Source organism: Perognathus longimembris, chromosome 2 (assembly GCF_023159225.1).
Source record: "Perognathus longimembris pacificus isolate PPM17 chromosome 2, ASM2315922v1, whole genome shotgun sequence".
Taxonomy (NCBI): Eukaryota; Metazoa; Chordata; class Mammalia; order Rodentia; family Heteromyidae; genus Perognathus; species Perognathus longimembris.
Window position 1 is genome coordinate 76529587 of NC_063162.1, and position 12847 is coordinate 76542433.

Here is a 12847-nt window from a genome sequence, read left to right on the forward strand (position 1 = left end):
GAGCAGGTTGGTGTCCATATCATTCTTGAAGGCTACTATCCAAGTATTAGACTGATTGTCTAAACCTGGGGCAGCCATGCTAACTTTGCATTTGCTCTGAGATTGGACTTTGTATGCGGTCTGGCCTCACTGGCTACTCTAGGTAGGCAGGAAGATCCAAGAGCATTAAACAGCTTCTGTGGTAGGGTAATCTCAAACTCTAGGTTGATGTGAAGGACAAAATTCTTATGTGTTTCGTGTGTGTGTGTGTGTGTGTGTGTGTGTGTGTGTGTGTGTGTATGTGTGTCTCCTCTCCTGCTTAATCTTTGCCTAGGAGTTAGGGCCAAATAAAAGCCAGGAGGCTATAATGTAATGGTCTAAACATGTCTTACAACAGGGCACAGTCCCAGTGCCTGAGAAGTAAATTTGGAATTGCTGCTGCTTGTTTGGCAGACTATCAACTCACACTGCCTTGGTTTATTTTGGTTCTAGTTCCTTAACATCTCTGGGAGATTTAGATTGGCTACGACTCCACCAGACTTTCTCCCAGGTTTCCAAAATTGTGCTCAACGTGACCATCTCAACACTGACATTTCTGAAGCAAAATGGAGCAGTAGTGAATGGTACGCTGGGCACCTAAGGGCTATGGCTGTGTGACAAATGGTTTACCACTTAAAAGCATGGGTGATAATCCATATAGAGTTCAGATGGTGTCCAAAAAAATGATTTGATTAAAATATCAAATAGAAGAGAATTGTTTCTTTAAGTAAAACATAGAAATTGAATGGAAATGTGGAATTCAAACTTTCTAATACAGTTAGAGTTTTGCAGGCATTGTTAATAGAAAATAACATCTTTTTTTTTTCTTTTTGGTGGTACAAGGGCTTGAACTCAGGCTGTCATGCGTGCTAGATGGGCTCTGTACTGCTGAGCTACACTCCCAGTGTTTCTTAGGCTCAGGAGAAACTCAGAGGTGTGGTGGGAGACATATAATGCTTTGTTGACAATTTTAATAGACGCATTTGGAAGTTTGAGCTTTTGTACATTATCCAAATAGGAACAGTGAACTTTGCTGATGCTGTTGGCTCACACCTGTAATCCTAGCTACTTAGGAGGCTGAGAGTTTAAAGATTGCAGTTCAAAGCCAGCCTGGGCAGGAAAGTCCACGACACTCTTATCTCCAATTAACTATGAAAAAGTCAGAGTGGAGCTGTGGCTCAAAGTTGTAGTGTACTGCCTTGAGCATAAAAACTCAGGGACAGCACCCAGGTTCCCGAGTTCAAGGCTCAGCACCCACATGGGGGGCTGGGGGGGAGGAAGAAAGAACTGTCAGCTTACCTTACAAGTGAAAATATGCTGTTAAGAATGTAATTAAGGAAAAAAAAAGAATGTAATTAAGGGGCTGGGGATATGGCCTAATGGCAAGAGTGCTTGCCTCATATACATGAGGCCCTGGGTTCAATTCCCCAGCACCACATACACAGAAAATGGCCAGAAGGGGCGCTGTGGCTCAAGTGGCAGAGTACTAGCCTTGAGCAAAAAGAAGCCAGGGACAGTGCTCAGGCCCTGAGTCCAAGCCCCAGCACTGGCCAAAAAAAAAAAAAAAAAAGAATGTAATTAAAAGAAATAATTTTCTACCAATTTAAGTCACAGCTAAGAAATTGTAAAGCATACTTTCAGCGACTGCTAAAAAGTGTCTTTATTTCTGGGTGCTGGTGGCTCATGCCCATAATCCTAGCTACTCAAGAGTCTGAGATCTGAGGATCGAGGTTCAAAGCCAGCCTGGACAGACTCTTATCTTCAAGTAACCACCAGAAACATAGAAGTGGTGCTAAGGCTTGAAGTGGTAGAGTGCTAGCCTTGAGCAAAAATGCTCAGGGACAGTGCCTAGGCTCTGAGAGTTCAAGCTGATGACCTACGAACAAAGATACAAAAAGTCTTTATTTCTTTTGTTTCCACAAAGATGCTTCTGTCTCTCAAGTAGATTTCCATGCCTGAAGGGGGAATGGCTGGTTTACCTTGTGGTTTTGGTCTACTTTAGTCTTATCATTCATTGAAATTACTCATTTATGTATTCTGAACACTTTATTGTTTGACCCTGAATTTGGAGTCAATGTTCTCTTTTAAAGAATGATTTTTTGTTTTCATAACTATTTGTAGGCTGTTTTCACTATTTTTGTATTCTTTTTGGAACTCTAAATAATCCTAAAATAGTCTAAGAGTCTGAAGTTAATTTCGAGGGACTAATATTAATAGCTCAGGTGTGGGGATCAAACCACCCTGGTATGAAGTATCACTAAAAGTGTCACTTTTAGTGTCTCTAACTGCTTTGTCCTCTCTCAAAAGGGGTGATTTTTAGGACCACCCTGGTGATGCTGCTGGTAGCTGGGTGGCAAATGCTTATCTTAGCACTTGATACCTCTTTAGCATACGAGAATACTGGTTTTAATCTCAAAAAACCAAGGATTTTCTCATGCACGAACAACCAAACTGAAGCCAGAAGTCCGGGGTTCTTGTATTCTGTGCCATCTTAAATACCTTCCCGAAGTCTCCTTGGACTTGACCTTTTCTGCATGGCAAATGCCTTGATTGTGTTTTTCTGTGATGCTCACAGCATTATTTTAGAAACTATACGAGTGGCTGGCACAGGTAAGGAGTCAGCAAATGGCTATAGTATCACAATCTAAAATTGTCGGTTGCTAGGTTTTCAGACAAAGGTTTCTCTTGGATTTACATGCTTTTATGTTGCTATGCTTTCTGGAGATTAAGACAAATCTTCGAAGTATGAGACTTGTATTTCAGGTGTACTACCTCTAAGTAGTTATGTGAGTAGCTTTTATGTTCTTGCCTTGATTATGTCAATTGAAACACTTTATCTGTCTTTCTGTAATATTTAGAAATATATTTTTAAAGTCTCTATAGTATTGTACATTATGAAATTACTGTAATTTATCATTTCCCCTGAAGTTTAACTGGTTTTCAATATTTAAACAGTGCAAAAGGAATGCAATCACATGGTTGTAAGTTCAATCTTTATTCAGTTATCTGAGTTTCTTGAGATAGATTTACAGAAATAAAATTGATTTTGTTGGTTTAAATTTTATAAAATGGTTGCAATTACTTTCAAAGTACCCTTCAGAAAGTTTGTAACTTATATGCTAAGGGTCCTGTGACATCTTATCAAGCTCTGTAGTGTCCAGAACAGTCATCAGTAAAGCTTTGCTTTCTGTAGTTTCAGTTATGCATTGTCATCTACAGTCTAAAAAATATGACACTGGTCATTTCAGAAATAAACCATCAGTTTCTAACTGTATGACAGTCCCTCTAATGAGAGGAAGTCTCACATTTCTCTTTTCCACTTTGCCTTGAGAACAAATTATACTTTTATCTAGTATAGCTAAACTATATAGTCAGTCTGACATTAGCAAGAAGCTAATTACTTTGTGGTATTCCAATACTGGGTTTAAGTAACTCCTGTATTTCTTATTGATGACCCCAAGATACAAGGGCAGAGATGCTGAGTAATTTTAGAGCAGGATATATCATGGTCCTGCTTTATTAGTAGTAGTTGTTTATGTTCCCTTATTAAGTAAGCTTGACCATAGGTATGAATGTATAGGGAAAAAAATCACACTGTATGGAGGGTTAAGCACTATGCATGGTGTTAGTGTCCACTAATAGTCTTGAGCCCAAGGTCAGTGGGTAAATATGGTGATCATTTTTCTTCATTGTTCCTGTTTGAAACTCAAATAATATTTGGTTTTCATTTGCTTTCCCATTAGAGGTGAAAATGACATTATTTTCTGAATTAATTTAGGTAGAGCAAAATATTAAAATAATGACAATCTAAATCATTTGTTGTTTCAGAGTCAGTTTACCACCTCTCCCTGAAGAATATAGTCTGGAACCCAGAGAAAGTCCAGTCTGATCTCAAATCCCAATTTGGTTTTGATGATCTTCAAATGGAACACATCCTGAATTATTCGGCTGAGCTAAGGGAGGTATGCCTGTGAGCCTGCTTCTCATACTTCTGTATCTCACCTTGAGCATGACTAGATGGTCAGACCTGAGAATCTGTGCATTTCACATCCATGGAGTCAACCAACTGCAGAGAAAAAAGAATTAGCAAAAAACAAATTGCATCTTCAATGAACATGTTCAGACTTTCCCCATGTACTTAAAGCCTAATCACTATAGCATAGGAACAATTCACCAAGTATTCATATAATATTAATATGGAGAGATAAATTGATATAGGAGAATGTCTCTATTCTGTATGGAAATACTATGCTTCTTAGTGTAGGATACTTGAGCATCTGGGAATTTTGGTGTCACTGAAGGATTCTAGAAGCACTGCTCTGTGAAAATGGAGGGACTGGGACTGGGTTAGTGGCGACAATGGGAGATAGAAGCCAGATAGGTGGCTTCTACTAAAACCTGGGATTCTTAAAAACAGCAGACTCCTTTTGTCTCTATTTTTCCTTTTTCTGCTTGGTATTTTACCCCAACATACAAAGACAACTAGGAAATGACACGATGTGACACTTGAACCACTGGGAACCAATGGGAGGAGGTCACGGATGGTGTGAGATTCTAGGCTGAAGGAAGTGTAAGGTATAGGTCAAAAAGTCTAGCTGAGTTAGTCAAAGTTGAGCATCACTTCCCCAAACAGGTGAAACAGTGGTGTTGGATTCACTGTCCTTTAAGATGAAGGTCACACTGATGTTGCTAAGACTTTTGGGTCTTCACATGATGAGACATCTTCTGTGTCTGCAGCCTATTTGGAGCATCTACTGCTTTTCAGGCCCAGGAAAAAGAGCAAACACCTGCAGCTGTGATCCACCTCACCTTCATGGTGAGGGCCTCTTTTACAGTCCCTCTGCCAAGATGGAAGTGTAAGTGTTTAGAAGAGTCCCAGTATCTCCTTTTGGAGGTCTTGATACATACTAGAAAAGCTTTTCTGTGAGTTCTTAAAACCATGTGTAAACCTGATAGCACTTGCTATAGTATGATTATGTCTCCCATGAATTTTTATGTTAATCTTGGAAGGTAGTGCCTTTGGGAAGGCAATTATGACTAGATGAAGTCATGAAAATGGGATCTCCAGGATGGCATTGGTAGCTGAAAAAGAAGGAAGAGGAGGAAGAGGATGAAGGGAAGGAGGAGGAGGAGGAGGAGGAGGAGGAGGAGGAGGAGGAGGAGGAGGAGGAGGAGGAGGAGGAGGAGGAGGAGGAAGAGACAAGAGACAACATGGTTCATGAGTGTTGTCATGAGATGAACTATGAAACCCCTCACTGACTTTGACTCCAATTCTCTCCTTCCTAAGGTCCAAATTTTAAAATATAATTAGACTATATAAGACTTTTACCTTAGGCTGGTAAATATTTTGAGATTAGAATTAAAAGGAGAATAGTCAGGAGAAACCATGTTACGTGTCAATGGAAGACCAGAATCATGTTCTCCAGAAGGCTTCATGGATATTGTAAAATATATGTATGAGTTGCCTATTGCTGCTGTAACAAACTACCACCAATGTAGGGGATGAGTGAACCTAAATTAGGTATTATATAGTTTTAGGTATTTTAAGTCTGAAATGGATCTTCCTGGGCTAAAACAAAGGTGACTGTCAGTCTGTATTTCTTCGTGAGGTTCTTCCAAAGAGAGATTTCTGTATGAAATAAAAGTCATTTTCACTCCAACCTTCTAAGGAAAATGGCTGGACCGACACTTTAGTCTAAGAAAACACAGAGAAACAAGAGAAAAACTAGATTAAATTATGTAGTTGGTCATCAGACTTTTACAAGAAACAGGAGGTAGACTCCATTTTAGTCTAAATAACAGATGGGAGCTGCTCAGTTTTGGTGGGAAGGCAAGTTTTGGACAGGTGAGGTTGTACCTGGTGAATAGGGTTCTCTTTTTGGGTGAAGAAGAGCCTCTCGGGAGATCAGAGTGGTCTTGGAATATCTTCCTAGTATGGAATCCTCTTTATAAATGTCAACCACTTTTACAAAAGGGGACACTTAATACTTTATTTTTAGGGAGTTAGGGAAAGGAACATTTGCTGTGTAGTCTGTCTCTTACTTTGCTTTTTATGTTGGAGATGGTACATTCTGGTACTTTCCCTGTTTCTCTGTCTTTTCCAGCTTTTAGAAGCTGTCCACTTTCTCTACCAGTGGCTTCTTCTCCATCTATTAAAGCCAACTATGTCTGGTCTTCTCTTTCTTGTGACGCATTACTCTGATGTTGACTCTTTTGTCTACTGCCACCACTGCTAAAGTCCCACGTGCTTACTTTAGAAAAACCTGACAATCCAGCATATTCTTCCATTGAGGGTCAACTGATTAGTCTCTTAATTCTGTCTGGAACCTCAAATCTCATCCACTAGCCATGTAACATTGGTTCTGGAAATTAAGATGTGGGTGTTTCTGGGGCCATTACTCTACTTTCCACTCTTATAAACATGTTCTTATGTCATGTTTTGTTTGAACCCTTCCCTGTTTGACTTCTGACCCTCCAATGTCCAGGTCTTATATACACTGCCCCTGACTAGCATAAGCCAACTTCACTCCCTTTCCTTGCCTATCCTGAAAATGGTTCCTTCAATACAGTACTCTACGAGCCTGCATGACCTCACTCCAGCCTCCCTCACAACACAGGCTTTAACTTTCTGTGACAGAGCATATCCCAGTAGCCTGGTGTTTTCTTTTATCTAGTTTTGTAATTACAAAAGAGAATGTTCTTACTAAAGCACCTTTGTCCAAAGTATCAATTAAGCTGAATTTGCATTGCAAGGAAGAATGAACATGGACAATGCTTGCATCATCTCCATGTCTTCCTTCTGGAGAAACAGCTGTGCCCAAAGTTTGTGGCCAATCTTGAGATATAGAAATCAATTTTCTCTCTTAACTACAGAAATTTCCCCTCAGGGAAAGTCACATAGACATTGTAAGTGGAGCTTGATCACCTGCCACTCCTTCAATCAGGCAAATATAAGAGCTTTTACTTCAGGGAGATTATGATGTTATTTTTAGAAGTGGAACATTCTAGAAAAAAAGCTTCTAATTTTTTCCCCATGTTGTTGCCAGATTCCAACAGATGGTTTCTTAGAGAGAATGGTGTGTTCAGCTTTGTTCAGCACTTCTGAGGATGAAGCGGAGACCAAGGGTTATGGTGGAGACTGTCAGCTTAAGTGGTCAGAAACTAAAAACTATCTCATCCATGCAGTCAGCTGGCTGCAAGTTTACAGAGAGGTACTGTCTTCTTTTTGGATGCTCCATCCTAGAGCCTGCCTGTCTGCAATGTCCCAATCAGTTTATTTCCCCTCCTTGTCATTGGCTATCTGTGGAAAGCCTTTAGGCTCTCACATCCTGGCTGTGTTATGTGCTTTCTCCTGTGTATATTTCCATCAGACCCATAGTAAAGTCACCAAAAAGTCCATTTTAGACTTACACGAGACAGCTAAGAGATCCCTGGATCCATGCTGTTATATTTCCCATGATATTATCCTAGGGTTACTTTGAACAACTCCATGGATGTTTATGTGTAATCATTCAACTAGCCTTTGTGCCTTGGCTCACATTTTGTTCAGAATGGCTGTGCAGAAACAGTGAGGGGACTTAAAGGCAGGGAGAAAGGAAGCTCTGGGCTGTGTGAGAGATGCTGATGTGCCACAAGGTACCCTGGTCCTTGGATGGCTGATGGCTCTGGATGCCCACAGTGGTCCTGGCCTGCACAGAGTCTTCATGGATCCCTCCTCCACAGCCATCTCCCATTCTCTTTGTCAGGCATTGAGTTCCTTTTTATCATATTGACTTTCAGAGAAGGAACTTTTCTAAAACTTTTTATCTCCCCTGCTGTATGCACTGATGACTGTCAAAGATATGAAATAATTATTAAAGCACATAGATGTGGTTTTCCCTTGCTAGAGATTATCTAGCACTAAATCTAAGAACTGAATTGAAACAATCAGCATCAAAGCGGGCAAATGCTTTGTTCATTCTCTGAGTGACTTAAATACACAATGTATTATGCCATCAATTGCAGGTTTGAATGTGCATCACCCATGTCCTCTTGCTATTCAATATGGACATGGGAGATCTATTTTGGTATAATCTTGACCCAGAACGTCAATACTAATTGTCTTCAGGATCCAATTGTCTTCCCAAGGCCCTATCAGAAAGTCATATCCAATCATTATATATACTAAGGATATCATGTGTTTTAAGGTTTATTACTACTTTTAAGGTATCTTAAAACATGTTAGTTTTCAAATTATATTTTATTGTGTTCTTTACTTCTCCTTCCTTTTTCTTCTTTGGGCATTGGAAAGAAAAAAAATAGGGGATTCATTAAGGAGCTGTACATATCCAAATGTATTCTTCAAGTTCAAAGTAGTCATCATACAATTGTTAACACATATTTGAATTTTCCAAAATAACTAAAAATTTGTTATCATCTAGAATGATCTGTTACTATTTTTAAAACAAAGTACAATATTTTGAATACTAGTAGTATTAGTAGTATCATTTTAATTTGTATGTATGCAGGTGTTTGACCAGTGGCTACAGGGTGGCTTGTTGCAGAAAATGTTCACAGGTGTCAGACACAGTCTGGAGGACCTCATGGACCTGTTTGAAGAAGAGAGTGAGCCACAGAAGGTGATGAGAGCCTTGCATGCTGCACTGCTCCTCCTGAGTGACAGCTTGGCAGCTGATGGCCCTGAAGACAAGCATCCATCTCCATACATGTAAGGCACATTTCCCTCAGACAACACTGAATTTTCAAGAATGAGTGACACTGTATAAGAAAAGTGGGTACACTTATAGCGAGACAACATATTCCTAGCTAGCAAATAGGAAAGCCAAGATTGTGTTATGGAGTATTACCTGGGTGTTAATCCAGACATGACTACCACATGGAAGGTGGCACTTGCTTGTAATCCCAGCACTTCAGAAGCTTAGATGGAAGTTTCTCTTGAGCTCATGGAGGATACTTGGGGTCAAGGAGCATATATATATATTTTTTTGGCCAATCCTGGGCCTTGGACTCAGGGCCTGAGCACTGTCCCTGGCTTCTTCCCGCTCAAGGCTAGCACTCTGCCACTTGAGCCACAGCGCTGCTTCTGGCCGTTTTCTGTATATGTGGTGCTGGGGAATCGAACCTAGGGCCTCGTGTATCCGAGGCAGGCACTCTTGCCAGTAGGCTATATCTCCAGCTAGGAGCATATTTTGATCTAAGGAGTTCAAGACCAGCCTGACCAACAAGAATGGTCTCATCTCAATTAAAAAAGTGTAATCTAGTGGTTGGACTAATTAGGGAAAGTACTAGCACTTGTTTTAAAATGAGCACACACATTTTAAGTTTCTTTCATGTAAGGAACTATCTGTTTCTGTTTCCTTATTTGAAAACTATAGCCAAGATATGCAAACAGCCCAGATACTGCTCAATGGACAAGTCACTCAAGAAAATGAAAATTTACTCATCCCTTAAGAAGAATGATATCACATCATTTTCAAAGCAATATATGGACCTGGAAAAAAGGATGCTAAATGAAATAAGTCAGGCCCAGAAAGACAAAGGACACATGTTAACCTTAGGAAGAGTGTGATGATCTGACTTGTGGCACATTCAGGCACTCTTGCTGTCATATTGTTTTGTAGGGGTGTTGGCATGGCTATCTCAGGGATGGTCTAGAGATTTTTAAATTTATTTTTATTTATTTATTTATGTTTGCCAGTCCTGGGGCTTGAACCCAGGGCCTGAACACTGTCCCTGGCTTCTTTTTGCTCAAAGCTAGCACTCTGCCAACTTGAGCCACAGTGCCACTTCTGGCCTTTTCTATATATGTGGTGCTGAGTAATCGAACCTAGGGCTTCATGTATATGAGACAAGCAATCTTGCCAGTAGTTCATATTTCCAGCCCTTTTACATTTATTTTAATTAATTAATTAGTTTTTGCCAGTCATGGGGCTTGGACTCTGGGCTTAGGTGCTGTCTCTAAGTTTTTGTACTCAAGGCTAGTGCTGTATCACTTGAGCCACAGGTACACTTCTGGTTTCTTTCTTTTTTTGTAGTTTAATGGAGGTAAGAGTCTTGTGAACTTTCTTGTCCCGGCTGGCTTCAAACTCAGTGCATAGCCTTCAGAATAGCTAGGATTATGGGTATAAGCCACTGGCACCTGGCTCAGAGATTTTTTTTTTTTTTTTGGCCAGTCCTGGGCCTTGGACTCAGGGCCTGAGCACTGTCCCTGGCTTCTTTTTGCTCAAGGCTAGCACTCTGCCACTTGAGCCACAGCGCCACTTCTGGCCATTTTCTGTATATGTGGTGCTGGGGAATCGAACCCAGGGCCTCATGTATACGAGGCAAGCTCTCTCGCCACTAGGCCATATCCCCAGCCCTGGCTCAAAGATTTTAAAGTTGTTACTTTGTTATCTTTGGGTAATTGTGACAACAATGTTTGAACATCCTTTCAAACAAAGGATGAATTCTGTCAGATACTATTTTTCTCCACTTTAAATCAGGCAGTTACTTATATGCACTTTTTTCTTTTTACAATTAAAGATTCTCATTCATGCTTAGCAGGAAACTTTTTTTTTTTTAAATCAAATGCTTTGGCCCTGTAAGTCCCACCCTTCTTTCCTACCATGTTTCTGTAGCCAGTTACTCACATTCTTTGATTGGCAAAGTATAAGTTCAACCAAAACAAATGAGAGCATTGCCACACCTGTTTCCTTTGGAGGTCTTGGTGTCTCTGAAATCCTTCTATCTTCTTTGTCTGTTCCTGCAAAAGTTACGTTCATCGGATAACTTGAGCCATGGAAGCTTTTCAATTATGTTCTGGGTGGGGTGTGTGTAGATGCTGGTGAGCCAAAAACTTAATAGGAAATCTCTGAATACTCCAGCAAGGTTTGACCCTTGAATATACACATCACTATGAAGCTCCCACTCACAGATATGAACACTTGATGTCCTTGTCAGACCTCCATCCAGGTTCCATGACACACAGAGAATCGCCTTCCTCTGGGACAGCCCAGCCTTTCTGCTTCCTCCTCCTGCACCACACACCCAAACCCCTTGCATGTAGCTCAAGACAAGAAGCAGCTCTCCTGCCAGACTAGTAAGAGGTGCGTATCCCAGGATGGGACTCCCTCTGGTGGATTCCACCGGGATTGATACCTTCCTCACGTTCTCTGTAACCCAGAGGTCAGATTCCTTAGCACAGAGACCACAGGGCAGCAGCCACTGTCTTAGACATAACTCAGGACTAGTGACAGGCTGCAAGGAGAACAGAGGGCAAGGAAGTGCACTTACAGACCAGGAGCTCCCAGCTATGCCAAGTTTTCTCCAGGGGCAGCATTTTACCTGGCTTCCAACTACCAACATTCTTCCTGTTCTTATCGTCTCTAGCCTGCCATCTTTTTCCTAGGTAAGAATGCCCTGTGCTCTAAGGCAGTGTGACTCATGTCTGGCTCTTTATTCTTCCACAATTGTTATAATTTCATTTTCCTCTTACTTCCCAGCATTTTTTCTCTGAATTGCCTTCTGCATCAGTTTGAGCAGCACATCGTCCCTCTTAGCAGATGAGAGCCCAGAGATAGAACAACCCTAAGAGTCCTTGTCTCTTATTCTACCAACTCCACTGAGGTACCTGGAAGAGATATGTGGCAAGGTAGCACTAGGAATGTTTTTTTCTGGTCATGTTCTGACTAACTTTCAAGGTGAATAGCTTAAAACCATAGTCCTTGCACCATGACTCAGATGAAACACTCCCTTCTGGGTCTTCAATGTGTCTGAACTCAGCAGCTTAACACTCTGGGGGAAATTAGTCTGACTAGTTTCTCTTCCTGTGACCTTTGAGAATCTTGTTTTTTCTTTTTTTTGTTCAGGTCCTGGGGCTTGAACTCAGGGCCTGGGACCTTTAAGAGTCTTACAGCCCAGTGGGATCCTAGTTAATACCAATTTGGTAGGTCCTGATTAACTCAATGTTATGAACCACTTTTTGAAATAATTTACTGTCTCCTAACTATAGGCTTCCAGGAAAATACCAAAGGGTCTTACAAAGGCCCAGGTTAGCCTGGAATGTTAATCCTTTCTGCCTCTGCTTTCTGAGTGCAGATTATATATGTGTACCATCACTCCTGGCAGGAAAAAAAAAGCTTTTAAAGTTCAACTGGGACTTTATCCAAACCTTGCTTCTCTTATACACTATTTGGGGAATATTTTCTTGCTTCAGGATAAAGAGTATGTATGACCCATATCCAGTATGTAAAAGAAACTCTAATCAGCTGATTGAAACAATGCAATGTATCAAATACCTGGTTAGAAGATGGAGAGAGGCATTCATTCTATAAACACACTGCCTGAAGCAGTGAGTATTTCGTTTGCATGGAAGTTCATGTCCTTAGCTGGCTCATTGAACAACCTTCCATTTCCTTTCCTTTATGCATGTTTGTCCTCAGATTCCAACATCTGCAGAAATTTCAGACTGTGTTGCACAACCTCCCCTGGTGGCCAGGCATACAGAGACTGCAGCAGCTGGATGACGCTGTCAGAAATGCCATGACCCAGGATTTCCATTTTGTCAAAGGTACATATGCTCTGCTGTCATTTGTCACCCATTTGCTAAGAGAACACATGACATTTATCGGCCTATGGACTTGCAATGATCTGACAGCATTACAAAGTCTGGAGCTAATTCATGCTGGAGCTGTGTGACTATTTATGCTTTAGTCTGATGTCATGGCCGACACAGTGAGGGCACCTCCCAGTGCTCACCAGAATTTGCAGTGTGGGCTAGAGTTGTGTGGTTCAACATTGCATCGACACACAGCACCCTGAGTTTCCATGCTGGAAAGGCTCAAATGAATCA

The 12847-nt window shown here is 40.9% G+C and overlaps 1 protein-coding gene across 4 annotated transcripts in view; it reads left to right on the forward strand.

Moving 5' to 3' along the window:
• Abca13 (ATP binding cassette subfamily A member 13) overlaps window positions 1-12847 on the forward strand; it is a 403566-nt gene that overhangs the window by 42245 nt on the left and 348474 nt on the right. For all 4 annotated transcript variants that reach the window (XM_048339554.1, XM_048339551.1, XM_048339552.1 and 1 more), the window contains exons 7-11: window positions 472-602; window positions 3847-3980; window positions 7065-7229; window positions 8526-8725; window positions 12438-12565. In XM_048339554.1, the coding sequence (XP_048195511.1) occupies window positions 472-602; window positions 3847-3980; window positions 7065-7229; window positions 8526-8725; window positions 12438-12565 (758 nt within the window). The remainder of the gene's footprint in view (window positions 1-471; window positions 603-3846; window positions 3981-7064; window positions 7230-8525; window positions 8726-12437; window positions 12566-12847) is intronic.